At 39.0% G+C, this 20,138-nt stretch overlaps 1 protein-coding gene across 1 annotated transcript in view; it reads right to left on the reverse strand.

Annotated features, from left to right (window-relative positions):
- Positions 1–5,718: 5,718 nt before the first annotated feature.
- The window catches only part of LOC137046755 (NACHT, LRR and PYD domains-containing protein 12-like), a 44,995-nt gene continuing 30,575 nt past the window's right edge, over positions 5,719–20,138 (reverse strand). Inside the window, exons 9-11 of the mRNA XM_067424144.1 lie at positions 13,849–14,010; positions 12,727–12,773; positions 5,719–6,694 (exon numbers count right to left, since the gene is read on the reverse strand). Coding sequence (XP_067280245.1) covers positions 6,165–6,694; positions 12,727–12,773; positions 13,849–14,010 — 739 coding nt within the window. The 3' untranslated portion in view covers positions 5,719–6,164. The remainder of the gene's footprint in view (positions 6,695–12,726; positions 12,774–13,848; positions 14,011–20,138) is intronic.

Below are 20,138 nucleotides of genomic sequence, written 5' to 3' on the forward strand. Positions count from 1 at the left end.
GAAAATCATTTATGAAATTGGCAATTACATTTTATTTTGTTTTATTATTATTATGGTACTGGATTGGGATGAAGAGCCTCATAAATTAATAATCGTATTCGTTCCTAAACTATGGTGCATTTCCATACTCAGTAATAAATAATAGACTATATAATCTGGGCAAACCTGGTGGGATGTCCCCAAAGCTGAGACCAAACCTACAGCCTTACACACACACACACACACACACACACACACACACACACTCACACTCACACACACTCACACTCACACTCACACACTCACACTCACACACTCACGCACGCTTACTCACTTATAACTCTCTCTTTTATACACACACACACACACACACACACACACACACACACACACACACACACACACACACACACACACACACACACACTCACCTCTCTCTCTCTCTCTCTCTCTCTCACACACACTCACACACACACACACACACATACTCATGGCAGTTCAGCTCGCTTTCAGAGCAACAGCGACATCTACTGACTGCAGCTCGGAACAGGATTCAACCGCATTTTTAAAGCCACTATTTTAATTTATTTTATTTTATTTTGTATTGCAATATATACATAACAAGACAGGGAACAATCAACAATGTAAGTAGGGCTGGGCGTTAAAACGATAACGATAATTGTCACGATATAATTTTCCTCGATAAAACGATAACAACAGTTCGATAAATTCTCGATACAATGCTTGCGCGTTATGCGTAATGCTGCGCATGCGTATTGCAGACGGGCTTCAGGTGCGGCACGCGCTGCTGTTTACAGTCAGTGTCTGACAGGCTTGGAGGATCGAGTGAAGTGGAGCGATAAAAATGAGAGATAGTGAAGAAAACTCAGAGCTCACGACCAGCTCGGAGGACACAGATATCGTTAGTTCGCTCAACTTCAGTGGTTTGGAGATATTTTGGCGATCCCATCCGACATAAAACAGAGTGACGTGCGTGGACTGCTTATCATAGGTTCACGTTCACCACACGGAATTTAGTTATTAAATTATCGTGTTTCTTAAAGTTCTTCCATATAACATTGAGCCCAGCACAGCAGTAAATCTACATTAACTACATTCACACACCGGCTTATTACCTTGTTAGCTGTAGTGGGTGACTTACAACAATCTAACGCTATCTGTTCCAAACTATAATCACTAAAACATCGGACTTTTACACGATTGATATCATAATTGTCTTTGGTGATTTATTAATAACTCAGCATCTCCTGTATCAAAAGAGAAATAATGTCATCCGATGTTTAAAATGAATAAAATAGACTAGACAGCTCATGGGCGTCGGAAGCAAATAAAAAGTGGGTGGGTCAGTAGGGCAAAATATGATAGGTGGGAAAATTGTTTTGCGGTGGTCTGGGGGTTCTCCCCCAGAAAAAAAATGATTTCATAGATGTGATTTCCTGCATTATGGTGCGTTTGAGGCCATGTCCCTTTCCTATACCAATAAAAGACCTCAAACCAGTCATACCAATAGTCTAATAAAAAGGCTATATTCATTTAACTGCCATAGAAATCAACAGTCTCACAGATAATGATAATGAATAAGTTGCATATTTTTTATGCTCCGTATCCTGACAGAAAAAGTGCCGTTTACTAAACGATTGATTGGGCCAGACATAATTACAGAAATCACTGAATTATTTACCGTGGCTGTAGAGTAGGGGTAAGAGACGCACGGCATCAAGTGTTGACGCATATCGATCAGAGGTTCGAATCCGCCGTCTGCCACACTCGCTCTACTCCCTTTCCCCATCACATATCAGATCGGAAAGGCATTTATTTTCAATAAAAAAGAGAAAATATTAGAAAAGGGGAAATAAAGCGTTTACATGTGTTTAATAATAAGTTTCTTAATAAGTTTCTCGGTTAAGGGGTAGCCAAGGTAAACAGACATGTGCTGAATTAGAGACAATAAAAGTGAGTGGGTCCAATATCATTGGTCTTAAAAAGTGGGCGGGTCTTGTCCCACACACACACACAATGGTTCCGACGCCCATGGACGTCACACATTTTCCGACCCAACTGTCAGCCCCCCCCGGAATGAAACGGCTTCCAGCGCGCCTGGATACAATAATATGTTGAGTGTTTATTTATTAAAACAATTTCCTTCATTGTATAAACTCAATTTTTTTATTTCATTTTAAGGCAACCAGGTTACTTACTTTTCTAAGTTAAACCAACAATATTTTTTTTTACAGTGTGCAGCAACTACTTCCTTAAATATTATAGTAACATTTATTTAACATGACTAATATTTTTATAAACTTCAACAGGGTTTCCTATCATTTAAGGCAGGTTGCATAATTTTATTTGGATTTGTGAAAATTAAGAAGTGAATGGACTTTGAAAGTTGCATCAAAGTGAAAATGAGCTTAAAATGAGACAAAAGACATTATATAAAACTGACTAAGTGATTTGAACTTGCAAGACAAATTTAGTCATATTCAATAATCTTATATAACTACTTCCACACAGATGTACCACATGACTTACTTTGTTGTCAAACTAGCAAAATATTAGTTCTCACTTTAGATTAGGGTCAAATTCTAACTATTAACTACAACTTTTGCCCCAATGAACTAATAACTGGTTATTGATAGTCATTAAGGTAGTTCAATTTAGATTAAAGAGGTCTTTAATTATGATTTGACTTGTTAACTTTAGTTAGTGTGTGATGTTGAGCATAAAGAACATCTGCAAAGTTACGATGCTCAAAGTTCAAAGCAAAGTGAGATATTTTATTTTACAGAAATCACTTTTTAAGGACTACAAAAAACGGCTGGTAAGAACTACAACGAGCTTCTTCACGGGTTAGTGACATCACTAACCCCAGCATTTACATAAACCCCGCCCCCAGGAACACGCAAGAAAGGGGGTGAGATTATCATGACAGAATATGCTAATCAATGACTGAAGATCTGAACTCATAAACTCATCCTCTATCCCTTCAGAAATGTCCTGGCACATTCTGCATGTCATCTCTTCTTCTGGAGTTTCTCCATCATTGTCCGACTCCAGTTTGAACATAAAAGGTTGAACAGTTTCAGCGTGTGTCTGCGTGAGGTAATCAGAGCTCCTAACTAGAGTTTTTCAAGCCCGCCCCCTAAGCAGCAGCTCATTTGCATTTAAAGGGACACACACAAAAAACGGCACATTTTTGCTCGCCTTCAAAAAGTGACAATTTTAACATGCTATAAAAAATGATCTGTGGGTATTTTGAGCTACAACTTCACATACACACTCTGGGGACATCGGAGACGTATTTTACATACGTAAAAAGGGGCAATCAACCACCCCTTTAAGGGATGTAGAATATGGTTATAAAGAATAAGGCATTAATATGTGCTTCATGAGTATTAATAAACAGCCAATATCCTAGTAATGTGCATGCTCATAAGCAACTAGTTACAAGCACGCCAGGCGCCTCCCTCTCCCAGACACAACGGCTGCGTCTGAAACCTGGAAAATGCATTAAACTGTTCCACTGCCTTAGAAGTCTGAGTTTTTCAAATGTTATGTCAATTGTGATGTTAATAAAGCCTGTCAGTGGGAGATTCACAGCTCATATTATCCCTTATGCAGTTATGCAGCGTTTTGACTGAACCTCTTCTACTTCTGCTGACTGAGATGAGAACACATCTTTACAATTCTCTGGGTCTTAAAAGAGTCTGCGTTTGTGATATATGTCCTTATTTCATGCAAAACGCTAGTTCGCTCTGTCTGGATGCGTTTAAATCTGCTTTCCTCACCTATCACACATGCGCACTTCAATAAGCTGACAGAAAGCAGGTTAATGTGTTTACATGCAGCGCGAAATCAGGGTAAGAGACAAAAAACTCCCTGTGTCGACCGGTTTATGCTTATGCCGTTTATGACCTTACTCCGATAAAAGAAAATGGGTTACCGCGTTTACATGACCATGATCATTGTCAGATTATTTGGCATAATTGGCTTAAGAACGTGCATGAAAACACACCCAATTTCTGATGAGGTCAGCTGTCTATGTTTTCGGACGCAGCCTACGTTCACAATCACCAGAATACTGACTGCACCTGCACTTCATCAGCACTGCAATCCCTCCTGCACTTTAGCCCCATGCATTCACTCCGTCAGTGTCCGGTCTCGTTTGCACATGCTCTCGCTTCTGCTTGCTTCTACAGACTCACCTGCGCTACCTACCTGTTCTCCTTTTCTCCTGAGTGTCTCTGCGTCCTGACTCCTGGCTACTTGTCTCCATCGCTCCATCGCTCCAATGTCCCGATCACCTGGGTTCCTGCAACAGACGTACAGTATCACCATTATCATTCCCACTTGATTTAACCTGCCATCACTCACCTCCTCTGCTCATATCCTGGTTCTGTTTAATAAACTCTGCAATGTTAAACCTTGCTGGAGATTTATGAGTAAATATACTGTGATATCGCCAGTATTTAGCTTTAACATCATTGAAAGGTATTTTCCTGTAATATGAGGTGAGGTTTTGCTGCACTAATAATAAACTACAGTACATTACTTTCAGCGCCCATGAAGGGAAATTACTGTAATATTGGCAGGTAAATTACTGGTCTACATTCCCATGATGCATTATTTCACTGTTTACATCATCAGTCAGAAAACAAGGATTAATGCATTAACACACACATACGTATGCAAGCATGCATGTGAGCACACAAATACATACACAAGGGGTCCGTTCTTCGTACATCGCTAACTCAGTTAGCTGGATTTGATTGTTGACGATTTGTCTTGATCTCGGATTGTTTGGTTCTTTGACGTTCATCTTGGACTTGATGTCATAGCAACAGGTCCGTCAGCTTAAACCTGCGCAAGAGCTTATTTCATGTAAAAAGGATTAGATCGCATCTAGAGGTGATACTTAGGTGTTCACTAGCAAGCACTTCCGGAAACAACACCGCTTCTTCTTCTCGTCCTGAGTGTGCCAAAACGGCGCCCTTCTCTGGTTCGGCGGAGGATTGCAACGGGTTTCTGCTTCAATGTTCGCTGGTCCTGGAGATGCAGCCGCTCTTATATCCACATGATCGTGCCAAGGTGGCGTTCATCACTTCAGTGGATGTGAATGTCTCAAATATTCCTCAAGAAGCCTGTATGAATGGATGGATGTATACGGAGCCCCGCACATAACATGCAGTAAAAAAATGTTTACCTGACAACAGTAAATTTGTTATTAAATGATTATTAGTGTATTGTTTTATAATGTCGGAAATTCTCCTGAATGTCATTTGGGTCTTGTGAGGAATTGATTTCACATGCATCTGATGATTCATACAGCATTTCAAATACTATATTCATCATCCATTCACCAATTCATCAATTCATCATCAATCTGTAGCCTTTGGCTTGGCTTGCTCAGTTGGGGACACTAAAACTATAACACTCAAATTAGGATCTAACTTGTTCAACTAAATATACAAATTAAATGTTTTAATTAGGTCTTATTTAATTCTATAAACTATAATAGTGATCTGCCAACATTGTCTCTCTATGATAAATTAAAATAAGCTGATAACATCACTGTTTACTCCAGAACGACTGTACAGCCAAATCTAATTCTGCTGCAGTATTGTCCTGTTTAACACTGAAGCTGCTCTGACACAATCGGCACTGGAGAAGAGCGATAGAAATAAAGTTGATTGATTGATTGAATTAAATTCTGATCTCAAGTTCATTTGTCATTGTGTTTTATTATATGTGCACAAACAATACAGAAAAATATCAAGAATTATGACATTACATGTTATAAAAAAATCATAGTTGTGTAAGATAATTTTCAACTGAATTTTGATTCTTATTTTGACTAATAACATTGATGTAACAACTCAATAAAAAGGCTGAGATAAGCACAGATACATGCCGTCACACACACACACACGCACACACACACACACACACACACACACACACACACACACACACACACACACACACACACACACACACACACAGGATTTATTTCACATTAATTGTGTAATTTCAGTAAAAGAAGTTCAGCTGTAGTATTAATGTAATGAAGAGAAAGTAAGAGACTCTATAACATGTCACTGTTACTGATTTTAGCATGCGGCTCAAAGCATTATGGGTAGAATCTTTCTAGAATCTGATCTGATTCCTCAACACAGTTTCACTGCCGATTCCTGATAAACCCTGAACCCAGGATAGAGCGGCTGAGTGAATGTGTTGTGGACTGAGTGGATGAGGCTCATTGAGTCTCCAGAGACGCTGTAGAAGGACAGAGTTCCTGCACTGGGATCCACATACACTCCTACTCTATTACCACTACTGCTGATGGGCTTTACAGGGAAATCAGTCCATATGTCATTGTGTCTGAAGGCGTAACTGTCAGGAGAGCAAGTCAAACTCCAGGACTGATCATTACGTCCAAACTCACACTCCTTACCCTGTGTCTTCCTGCTGATGCTCTGATATGACACTGATATATACACATCACCACTCCACTCAACCTCCCAGTAAGAGCGTCCACACACACTCTCACTACACAACACCTGATGATAATAATCAAATCTGTCTGGATGATCCGGATACGGCTCCTTTATGACAGTGAATGCAATCTCTCTGTTCCCCTCAGACAGGCGGAGGCGTGTGTGTGCTGTGTTTGGATCCAGAGTGAACGGATGATAATCTGATGGAGAGAAAACACAGCACAATCAGGAATTATGAATCTGTACAATCTTTTAACAAAACGATCTAATCTGACGCTGTAAAAAATATTTTTGTTAATTTTTAAACATAATTAAAATGTGTTAAAACCACACAGTTACTGGATTGTCCTAATTATATTGCGTAAAATCCACTTAAATATGTCAAATTGAAGTTAACTTGATCCAGTAGTGTTGAATGAACAGAAACTGGGACGTGGATTTTTAGTTTCTAGCATGCTTTGCAATTATCTGGATCAGGAGAGTAAATGTTGAAAACAAGTGTTATTTTATGTGTTTTTGAGCATTGACCACCAAGGGGGCACTCACGAACACCTTTCTGACAGTGCAGAGGAAGTGTGTCATTTGGGACAGGGCATGAGAGTTGTTAAATGGGATGGTCTAGCCTACGGAGGATTGTTCTTGTCACCTATCAACTGTGACAGCTGCAATTGATGAGTTATACTAACGTGTGTACTGGATTTTTTATAGTTATATTAAAATGTCTGAAAAAAAGGATCCTCAAACTGTCTAAATATGTTCACCTTGTTTTATTTCTGTGTATAATAAAGAGTACAAACAATATATAATCCCATCTCTCTAAGATATAAGTCAACATTTGAACCGATTTAAAGTTTTTGTTTTCATTTTACATTTGTATCATTAGATATTTGAGTAAGCGGAAACCCAATACCTACACCTCCCAAGTTCACACGTATGAATTATCAGACAGAGTAAAACAGTATGGGTATTTATCTTAGGATGACCATCGATCTAGTGCTTGAATTTGCTGTTGGGAGAGACCTTTTGGGGCTGCTGTGGTTGCTGCCCCTAAACGAAGGAAGGGGCTGGAGAAATTGTCATCTGGGATCTGAGAATTAATTTGAGGTGTTTTTGGAACCAAAAATATGGGCAGGGATGGTTGGAGTCATCCAAAAAAGTGGGTCGGATGTGGATTTAGCTTGCGAGTTTCTGAAGTAATGGCAAGATAAGAGACAATGGAATTGCTGAATAGGTGACGGTCTGAATTGTAGGATGGATTTTGGGTTGAAATTGGAAGTGATGCTGAGTTTGGAGCACCTGAGAAAACTAAACATATGTGTGGGCAGTATTTGTAGAGTGATAGCCTATAAGTGATAAGGGGGTCGTACACCGGACGCGGAGCTTGGCGGCGCGCCGCACAGCGTCTCAGGTATCGCACACCGGACGCGCACATTTTAAAAGGCTATGTTTATTATACATTTCCCCAAAATATGTTTAGACTTTATTCAAGCTGTTGAACTCAGAATGTAAAACAAATGTGTCTTGTAGGTTGAAATCAGTATATCTTAACGATAATATACTTTTAATATAAAGCCTTGAAATGGCGCTCTGTGGCGGCAGGATTTAGAACAACTTCCTGTGTCGCCGCGGACAAGCGCCGAATGCCGCCACCGGTGTGCGTACACTCATTGAAAACAATGTGTTCGAATTTTAAAGACATGGCGTGCCGCCGAGCGCCGCCGAGCTCCGCGTCCGGTGTGCGACCCCCTTAAGTGAAGGGTGGAAATTAGGGCTCCAACTGTCATAGTGTTTGAGCATCTATTTTGCGCAGATGTGCAATATCAAGTATAGGGATTGTAGCTGAGTCGTGATCCGTACGGGCCGGCTGCACCTTGATTTGCACACACAAAGCCAAGCAAACAGCACATGAATGCTGAATTCACCCTTCGCTAAGTTTGATTGACAGGTGATCTGACCAATCACAATGCAGAATCCACTTTTTTTGTCCAACTAAGCAGTTAGGACAGTTAGCACATTAACATCAGTAGGACTTAAACTCCATAAAAGAGTGTAATGTCTTTCCGCGGTCGAACCAACATTTCAGGTGGGCATAGATACATTTTAGATTAATATAGATTAAAATGTCTCATCTATATTCTGCCGAAGGCATTCAGAATATGTGTGCTACCCAAATAATATAAACACCTCAATCGGAATAAAAATTCCCAAAGTGAATGAAATTGTAATCAGTTTGGGGTGGGATAAACCTTTTCATGAACCAATCAATACAAAAAATGTCACAATGTAAATTACCCATTACAGTGTGCGTTGATGTGATGTGATATACAGCGTGCACCTTCACTACTAAAGAGTGTGCGCCGTGCGCTGCTCAAACCAGGCTATAATGTTGAGAGGAAAGTTAATTTTTCTGAGGGGTAAAGTTATGAAGATAATGTTGGAATAATGACACAGACACAGCCTGGCTCTCATCTTGAGAGCGTTTGCCCCAAGCACGTTTTACTTCAACTGCGCCTGACAGAATAATGTATTTTTCTGAGATGATTAATACACTTTACAACAATTAAACAGTCCTCTGAACCTTTCAATAGGGATGACAAAAAAGTGTGCATTTAGGCTGTACTCGAGACTGGAATAACTCATACAGTAAACTAATACTGCATTGCACAAGGTGCAAACAACCTTAGTCTTGTCGAGGTTTCCTTTGGGAAGCTTCTTAAAATTAAAATTTCCCTGAAGCAAACCCGGCGGCTTCATAGCAACATCCATGTTAGCACATCACGTTTGATGTGGTGGTAATTTCACACTAGGCACACAGGTTCGAAGACTCGTTCTCACCCCCTAAAGTGCAATTTGGCTAGGTAAAATCCACGCTAAACTATGAAAGTGAAAGTAATCATAGCTTGTGTAGTATAGACCCATCACCCAACCCAACTTCAAGAATAGATTAAAGGAAATATTTTTTTATCACCCGAAAAGAGTCTTGCGTAAACGCTGCAAGTTAACACCAATAACGGCCACTAATATACACACACACACACACTAATCAAGGTTTTTAGTATATTTTTTATTGCTACGTGGCAAACAAGTTACCAGTAGGTTCAGTAGATTGTCAGAAAACAAACAAGACCCAGCATTCATGATATGCACGCTCTTAAGGCTGTGCAATTGGGCAATTAGTTGAAAGGGGTGTGTTCAAAAAAATAGCAGTGTCTACCTTTGACTGTACAAACTCAAAACTATTTTGTACAAACATTTTTTTTTTTTTCTGGGATTTAGCAATCCTGTGAATCACTAAACTAATATTTAGTTGTATGACCACAGTTTTTTAAAACTGCTTGACATCTGTGTGGCATGGAGTCAACCAACTTGTGGCACCTCTCAGCTGTTATTCCACTCCATGATTCTTTAACAGCATTCCACAATTCATTCACATTTCTTGGTTTTGCTTCAGAAACAGCATTTTTGATATCACCCCACAAGTTCTCAATTGGATTAAAGGGTTACTTCAGCGATTAGCATATGGCTTTGTATCAGTAGAAACCCTGGAGAATATTCAAATTATTGTGCTTTCCCCCCTCATATCTCCCTGAGATAAGAGATTTATGCATTTTATTTCTGGGAAAATTCCTCCTATGATGCAAAATGACGATTTTTGCATCATAGGAGGAATGTTTGGCCAAAGGCTAAAGACTACAGCCAGCAGAGGGAGCTATTTCCGCATGTTTTGAATCCGGCATTGGGGGATGGGAGATAACACTCAGCTTGCAGGGAGAGCTCAGCTTGCAGACAGGATCATTTAAACGGAGCTATGGTGAGCAATGTAAGTCTTTTAACTTCTCATATTCATTTCTATTAAAGTTAAGCTTGAAAAGGCATGAACTGAAACACGTTAGATTGAACTCGAGTTGTGAATGTATGCCGCGAGTGTAGTCGCGATTACCTCAGCTCTCATCACTCGTGCAGTAAGTGCTCAGTGCTGTGATACTCGCGCGGTGACTCATTATATTGAACAGACACGTTCAGTTTTTAATTGTAGTGTCTTCTCTAACTCAGTCACTGTAATGAAGTTGGTGGTGTTGGAAATGGCCTCACAGGGCAGCGAAGCATTCTGGGAATTGTAGTCTTTCATCCCCATGGGACAAAAATAAATTTTCTGTCTTTTCTCAGTCTAGAAGACACCAAATTCAAAAATAATTTCACATTTCTACTGCATTGATAACCCAGTTTAAATACAGATTCATCTTCCCAGCGCTGAAGTACCCCTTTAAGGTCTGGAGATTGGGCTGGCCACTCCATAACATTAATTTTGTTGGTTTGGAACAAAGACTTTGCCCGTTTACTAGTGTGTTTTGGGTCATTGTCTTGTTGAAACAACCGTTTCAAGGGCATGTCCTCTTCAGCATAGGGCAACATGACCTCTTCAAGTATTTTAACATATGCAAACTGATCCATGATCCCTGGTATGCGATAAATAGGCCCAACACCATAGTAGGAGAAACATGCCCATATCATGATGCTTGCACCTCCATGCTTCACTGTCTTCACTGTGTACTGTGGCTTGAATTCAGAGTTTGGGGGTCGTCTCACAAACTGCCTGTGGCCCTTGGACCCAAAAAGAACAATTTTACTCTCATCAGTCCACAAAATGTTCCTCCATTTCTCTTTAAGCCAGTTGATGTGTTCTTTGGCAAATTGTAACCTCTTCTGCACATGCCTTTTTTTTAACAGAGGGACTTTGCGGGGGATTCTTGAAAATAGATTAGCTTCACACAGACGTCTTCTAACTGTCACAGTACTTACAGGTAACTCCAGACTGTCTTTGATCATCCTGGAGGTGATCATTGGCTGAGCCTTTGCCATTCTGGTTATTCCTCTATCCATTTTGATGGTTGTCTTCCGTTTTCTTCCACGTCTCTCTGGTTTTGCTCTCCATTTTAAGGCATTGGAGATCATTTTAGCTGAACAGCCTATCATTTTTTGCACCTCTTTATAGCCTTTCCCCTCTCTAATCAACTTTTTAATCAAAGTACGCTGTTCTTCTGAACAATGTCTTGAACGACCCATTTTCCTCAGCTTTCAAATGCATGTTCAACAAGTGTTGGCTTCATCCTTAAATAGGGGCCACCTGATTCACACCTGTTTCTTCACAAAATTGATGACCTCAGTGATTGAATGCCACACTGCTATTTTTTTGAACACACCCCTTTCAACTAATTCAACTAATTGCCCAATTGCACAGCCTTAAGAGCGTGCATATCATGAATGCTGGGTCTTGTTCGGATCGTGATGGTGGACCTGCCTGGACATGACCAACGCATCCTGGAGTGTCTGCTGAGCCGTGTCAAATGGTGTCTCCTCCGAATTTGCCTCACTTGCACGACATGCTCAAAACCCGTCTTCGGCGCAATAATTCCGATCTTTCATGTATTCATACTCTTGTGTAATCGACGCCCCATCCTAAATAAATCTGTCTCTTCCGTGATAGCCTGAAAATTTTGAATAATCCGATCTAATATGATTTCCGAACTGTAAGGTTGCCAGAATAATAATCTTACACGGTGTGTTAATAGGCCAGAGGAGAACTGGCACCCCGACTGAGTCTGGTTTCTCCCAAGGTTTATTTTTCTCCATCATGCCCCGATGGAGTTTTGGTTCCTTGCCACTGTCGCCTTTGGCTTGGCTTGCTCAGTTGGGGACACTAAAAATATGATTAAAGTTATTCAACTTATTATACAAATAAAATGTATGAATTAGGTCTTATTTAATTCTATAAACTATAATACTGATCTGCCAACATTGTTGCTATATGATAATTTAAAATAAGCTGATAACATCACTGTTTTCTCCAGTACGACTGTACAGCCAAATCTAATTTTGTCGCAATATTATCCTGTTTGACACTGTGAAGCTGCTTTGACACAATCGTGATTGTAAAAGCGCTATATAAATAAAGTTGATTGATTGATTGATTGATTGATTGATTGATTGATTGTTTGTTTTCTGAGAATCTACTGAACCTACTGGTAACTTGTTTGCCACATAGCAATAAAAAATATACTAAAAACCTTGATTATTCTGGTTAGTCACATTGTACTGCTATTATTTTGAACAAGACTGTATATACACATACACACATGTATATATGTATGTATGCGAGCATGTGTGTGTGTGTGTGTGTGTGTGTGTGTGTGTGTGTGTGTGTGTGTGTGTGTGTGTGTGTGTGTAGACGTACATTTGTGCAGTCCTGCTCTAATCCTGAATTCTCCTCCATGATCCATACTATAAAAAAAACATACACAGTGTCAATACATTTAATCAGTAAACACACACTCCCACACATGTTGGTTTTACTACTGAACAAACTGCATTTTTATATTTGTAATAAAAAACGTTTAGTAATTTTATGTTAAGGACATCATAGGTCCTTATAATGTAGGAGGCATGGCCTAAAACCTGAGTACACACCACAATATAAGGACTAGTGACTGACGCTATATAGACTAGAATTGTTAGTGTGCAATTTTAAGCTTTTAGTGGTTCATTCTGAGTTTTATAGGCAACATCTGTCGTCCTCATTCAGATTTGCACAGTTGATTTTAAATTAATCTGGTTTATTTTAGTTCAAGACTACATAGTCAAGTTTTTAGTAATCAGGAAGCCATTTTTTAAAGACACGATTAAGGCCTACTAATGGCCTAATTTAAACCATGTCTGGGAAAACGCCAAAAAGTGTATTGATTAAGAGTGTGTACAGCCTATTTACAACTACAACTATTTATGAATCTGGAAGTCCGTAGACCTATTGACCTATGGCATCTTCCTGAGGGCAAGAGGTCAAACAAAGAGTGGCCAGGGTGGGAACAATCTGTTTTGTTCTTGAAAGGTAGCAAGTATTTGAATTGTCCTGGAGTGAGGAAAGGGCGTCTTCTAAATCAGCATCAGAAATACAGGAGGCTGGTATGAGTGGCTTTGTTCTGAGTTGTCGTCTCTGCCGGTCTCCATTATATTGTAATTTTTCTGCTTATCTGGCAACTTGCAAAAACATAATCTTGTTTCTGCAGCAGCTTTCAGCATGTTTGCTTCAACAATGTCTGACATTTACATATTAAATAGCCTAAGAAAGTCACATAAACCATGCAAAATCCATAAATGCAATTTTGAATAGGATTTCAAACCACATCTGACTGAAATTATTATTATTATTATTATTATTATTATTATTATTATTATTATTATTATTATATTTATTATTATTATTTGTTGCATTAATTTTAATTAGATTTCAGTAAAATATAGAAGTGCACTACAACATAGTGGAACTTATTCACATATACACTCTTCCTGCTTAACATACTTGAGTTTGTCCAGTCTGTAGTTGGGTTGGTTGAGTAGCTTCACTCCTGAATCTCCTGGGTGATTGTAGCTCAGATCCAACTCTCTCAGGTGTGATGGGTTGGAACTCAGAGCTAAAGAAACATAGCGACAGCCTTCCTCTGTCACCATACAACCCGACAACCTACAAATACACACACAGCAACAATCCACATCACATTATTTGGCAGTTAAACATCACTAACACAATCTGGGTGGCAATTTGTGTGGTAGCTTTTATTTTCTGTAGATTCAGCCACAAAAGTAACACGTGAAAAAAGTCAAGTCTACAGAACCATTTAAAGTCCAGTAAAGTAAAAATATACTTGAGAACAGGAACAAAGTATTTCTACATTGTCTCTAGACACCAGGGGGCAAAACTCGAAGTGTAATTTTTAATTGATCTCACTGTCATTTCATAAGAAATAATTTTGAGCACAATTAGCATTATCAGGAAGAAACAAATATCCCCCCAAAACTTGCAGGCCTATAGTGATTAGAACTCTGATTGATAATTATTTTTTGAGAACAGAAATAACAATTAATGATTTCCATGAGCCAGCTATTGTTGAAGTACATAATGACTAAAGGAAGAGAGAATAAAAATTGTGGTTAATTCTAGGGCATGGCTCGGGATTCCATTTGGCTCAGGAGCCTTATTTGTTTTGCATTTAATGAGCTGGAAATAGACATCCTGCCTGGATAGAAGGGATTTATAATCCAGCTCTTGAGAAGGTGAAGACTCCAAAAGGCAATCACACTCTGCTGGCAAATCAGGCATAAAACAGGCATACAAATGATTAATTTTAGTAGCAAAAGTGGTAGGATCTGATTCCCATGTAGTCTGTTACAAGGCTTGTCCAGTAAGAGTCCTGACTCGCTGAAAGGCCTGCTTGGTATTCATATTTGCAAAGTCCTGCTCCAGTTTGTTCTTATAATTCCTTTTAGCCTGAACATTTCATTTCTAATGTCCAGATTTATAGTTTTAAGACCAGCAAAGTCCTTTTCAGAATCAAGTATTTCACAGAGCCATGTAATAAATTGGAATTAAAATGATCTATATCACCATATCAGAGTGGATTAAGGGCAGGTAGGAATACAGGAGGTAGAGGTCTTCACGAGTCCAAAAATTCGCACCCGAACCCGAAGAGACCCGCAATGTTCAACACAGATCCGACCCGGACCTGTCTATTATTTCAAAAACTGGACCCGGACCCGTGCAAATCTGAAAAATACCTAAAATATAGTACCCGGAACCGACATGGACCCGTCTATTATTTGATAGCTGGAACCGAACCCGGCGGGAAAACACAGACCCGACTGGACCTGATTGTCTCATATTACACAATAAACTGCTGTTAACAAGTTAATAAACAAGTTGCGAAAAATAAATTTGTCTCAGTCAGCCTACCTAACGATATATAGCTGTTGTCTCCCTTCCTTGTACCTTGATTGTGATGTATTGCAATATTCCTCTGTAATTGTTCCAAGCATGCTTAATTCACTCATCATTTCAGCTGTAGCTTAAAGTCAATTTTATTTCACAGTGACGGATTTATGAGATAACTCGCATAATAACTTTGACTGTTTGCCCTTTTGAACTAATAACTATTGCTCGTTCAGTGCCATGGCCGCTTGCGTTAGCATTATTTATTTGCCATAATCTCTCTGAGCCGAGTCTGACTAGCAGAACTTTAAGATTAAACAAGATGGTTCATTCATATTATTTTTAAAGTCATTACAGTCACTGCGGAAGCTCGGGTTGCCATAGAAACATGACACGCGCTTGAGGCTGCACTCGCGCGTCAGCTGGAGCAACCTGAAATATGAGCCTTTTTTTACGCAATTTGAGCATCACAGAAAACATTTATGTGACAGTTCACCTGAGGTCTTGTTGCTGATTTGAAATATATTCTTGAGTACATTATTACCGCGCGCATGCATTAAATCTGCCCGCTTTCTAAATGGCTGAGAGAGCGCGGGCGAGAGAGAGAGAAAGAGCTTGTGTTTTTGTTGGTGTTGTGTATTTCTAAACCTCATTTCCCAGCTCACACTTTCCTTATCCTAATTTAGCAATTTGTAACTTAAGTTACACAAAACACACAAGCCGCGCTGACTCTCACGGCCAAGTGTTCTCCGAGTCCTATCGATTACATAGGCTACAACATTAACAGACCCGGGACCCGAAGTAATAGATTAGGACCCGACCCGGCTGACCATTTAAAATATAGACCCGAACCTGTACGGGTCCCGGGTCGGATCCCGTGTCCACGGGTCTCGGGTGCCCTGTGAAGACCTCTAACAGGAGGACAGTTGTACAACTGGATTATGGGCTTCCTTCTTGAAAGAATAATACAAGTTAGGGTAGGAATACAGTATTCTAAAACATATAAGATAGAAAATGGGAGTCCTCTAGGAAGCGTATGCAGTCCAGTATTTTTTTATACTATGATAAATTATTAGGGCTGTCAAGGGCAATCTAATTAATTACAAAATGAAGTAAATGGTTATATTAAAAAAGACACACATTCAAAACGTAGATTCAGAAATGAAATGCCACTGTGTATTGAAAAAGACAATATTGTGTCTAAAACAATACAATATTAACTTATTTATTTGATTAAAATGTTGTACAAGATTAGAATCGCATTTGCCCCGGCGCCCTGCCCTGCACGCGCAGAACCGGCACCCTGCTCTGACCGCGCCCCCCTGGGTGCCTGAACTTTGTGGGCCACCATGGTCGCCTGAACTTTTTGTTTTCCTCATGTTTCCCTTGTTGACCCCTCCCTTGTCTGTTCCTTCCTTGTCTGTTTCCCCTGTTCCCCCAGTCCCGCCCTGGTCTGTCCCTCCCATCCCGCCCTGGTCTGTCCCTGCCGTGCCCCCCTGGTCTGTCCCGCCCATCCCTAGTGGAGCGTCTGGTAGCCGCTCCTTAAGGAGGGGGTAGTGTCACATGCCTGTCCTGTCTTGTGTGCACATGTGGGTTTTGTCATTCTGAGCATGAGCTCATGTAATTAATCAGATAACAAGGGGGGAGGGATCAGACAGTGTTTGATTTCTCCCACCTGTTCCCTCTTGATTTCTTCCCTTTATAGCTCCTTGTGTTTGTCAGTCGGTTGTCATATCCTTGTACTGTCTATGTCTTCCGTTCCCCTGTGATTTCTATGTGGTATGTGTTCAGTTTCAGTTTATGTATTTTCTAGTTACGTTTTCCCCCTTGTGGGTTTTTTTTTTCATTTATGTTTCTGTTTAGTTATAATAAATATTCTTCTTGTTGCACTTGAGTCCTTGCACCCATTCCTTTGTGTGTACGTGACATAAACACATGTAAGTTATGATAGTGTTGATGATTTACCTTGGATACGAGCAAGAGTGAGCCTGCAGTGTTTTCATGCATAGCACCGACGGGAACAATTGCGCTCTGATGTGGACCACGACATGCCCTGAGACTAAAAGGGGCATTTTTTGGTCCCATATCTTGAATTTTAGGGACATTCTAACTGCATTCTATACGCTACATCACACAGTGAGTTGTTGCCCTGCATCATATTCTTTATCAACCATATGTATGAAATGTAAGATGGACTAAGTAGGTCTGGGGCGATGGAAGTGTGTTAATTGTGTTAATAATTTGAACACGTTATTTTATACCATAACTAATTAATCTAATGAATGTGTTAAATCGACAGCCCTATAAATTATATTTTTAGTAATCTTAAACGTGACATAGGAAGAGCATTATTTGCAGATGATGGAGCAATATGGAAAAGAGGACAATATTTGTGTCACAAAGATTACAAAAAGTAGTAGATGAAGTGGAGGAATGGGTCAATAAATCTTCTAATCGTTAAATTAAGCTTCAGATTATCTGTGACTAAAACCCAAGTAATATTTCACACAAAGGAAAAGGGTTCCAGAGGTTATGTTTAAATTATATAAACTGGAGCTGTATCAAGTCCCATTAGTTAAATATCTCTGTGTATGGATAGAATATAAACTGACATTTGCAATGCATGCTAAAAAAACTGATCAAGAAATATAAAACAGGAGTAAATATTTTACAATGTTTATCACAGGTTTAATGGGGAGCTTGTATATTGTCTTTGAAAAGAATACACTCACCTAAAGGATTATTAGGAACACGGGTAACACTTTACTTGAAGGGGTGTGCATAAGACTGACATGACACCTTCATAATCATGACATGACACGTGTCATGAATATGAAGGAGTTTTTATGCATGTTTATGACAACTGTCATTAAGTGTCATTCGCTTAATTATGTCATTTTTAATGCAATGATGACATTTCGGAGTTGTCTTTGTTATGACAACTTGACATAAACCAATACATCATAATCTGTCAGTGTCTTTGTCATGACAACTTGACATTACCAAGACAACATAACCTGTCATAAACAGACATGAAATGACATAGCAGATTAATTATCAAATTTAAGAAACTACTTAGCTTTTTGGGTTTACATTACATTAGTTGCTAGGCAACGTGGGGGAGAGGATGCTGGCGTTGTCTGTTCGCCGCTTCTCCACCCACAAATCATGTTAAATTTACTATTAAATTTAGATTTTATTTTATTTTCTTATGTTTGTGACTAGTCTAACAGTCAGAGCTACTATTGGGACTGTTGCTGATTGCTGGCAGCCACTGAGAGGACGTTGTTTGCCGTTTTGTCACCGCTTCTCTTCTGTTTTTGTTTGAATTTGTGGTTGGTTTTGGTTTGAAGGACATTTGATGTTGCTCGCTGCGGCTGCTCTCTCTTCTGGGTGTCGGCTGCTCACTGGTGGTCTCCCTCGGGCTTAAGCTGCATGGTGGCTGAAGTTAGCACCAGGCTAGCGTCATCAGCGTCCGGCATGATGTTGAGATGTAATTTTTACTTGTTATTCATGTATTGTTATTTTTTCCCTTTGTTGCACTTTGAGATTCTTCGGAATGAAAAGTGCGTTATAAATAAAATCTATTACTATTATTATTATTATTATTATTATTATTATTATTATTAAACTGTCATGTGGTTGGTTTTGACGTTGGCTGTCATCAGGCTATTATAATGTCATGATTTTTTTTTAAATTTAATTTGTCATTTACATGTCATTAAGTGTCAATACTCTGTCAAAATATTTTATAACATTGTCATGAATTTATTTCTTGACCTAAACTACAGTGGTAAAAGTTGAATTTGTCATTAACATGTCATTAAGTGTCAATACTCTGTCAAATTATTTTACAACAGTGTCATGAATATATTTCTTGACCTAAACTACAGTGGTACAAGTTGAATTGGTCATTAACGTGTCATTAAGTGTCAATACTCTGTCAAATTATTTTATAACAGTGTCATGAATATTTAGCTTGACCTGAAATATGGCATCATAGAGGAAATCGTACAGAGTCATTAAAAACTATTAATATAACTCAAAATGATAGAGTGGCATAGACATATACACCTATATGATGATGTCTATGGTGGCACCACTGGTAATGTGTACGCTGTAACAGATGTTGGCAGAGCCTCAGTCAGGTTAGTTTGTTTAGATGTTTAATGTCAATTTAGTTTGCAGTAAGTAAAAACAATTCACAACAACGTTATTTTGGGTTTAATATACTTTATTTAAACTTTCGCTCACTCTTTAACGAATAGTTTGAGTTTATTCTTACCATTCCGTTTGATATGGTGGAGTCTCGTGTGCTGGTGCACCGTCAAAAGGGGTTCGGGCGGAAACGTTGGCCCTATATATAATGTTCCGGCCTAGGCTCTAGCCGCAACCATTCCTTGTTCAGCCCGGGGTGGGGCTCTAAAGACTATTTCTCTTATTTTTATACATCGGAAGATAATTTATAAAGTGAAGTCATTTGACAAAGTGTTATTTTTCTGTGTTTGTTTATGTGTGTATATGATGTTGATATATATATGTTTATTTTTTGTAATGGCCATTATTTGTGTACGTGTTTTCCCCTTTTTGCGTTAATTGGTGCTGGTCACCTGTGTATAAATTCATGCCTTGTGTTTTTAAGAGTCAGTTCTGTGAGAGGGCAGGTCTTAAAAATTAAATGATTGATTTTATTTCTCAAACTCCTTTTTAAATTTTTAAGACATTTGATATTGTTTATTATCTAACCTTCTGTTAAAGTTGGTGGAGGAAACTTAAAAAAATAAAATAAAACATTGTGAACTGAAAAATATTAATGATGCTGTTATTAAAAAATAATTTGACAGCGTATTAACACCTAATTGCATTTTAATGACAAATTAAACTTG

This window comes from Pseudorasbora parva, chromosome 18 (assembly GCF_024679245.1).
Source record: "Pseudorasbora parva isolate DD20220531a chromosome 18, ASM2467924v1, whole genome shotgun sequence".
NCBI classification, from domain to species: Eukaryota; Metazoa; Chordata; class Actinopteri; order Cypriniformes; family Gobionidae; genus Pseudorasbora; species Pseudorasbora parva.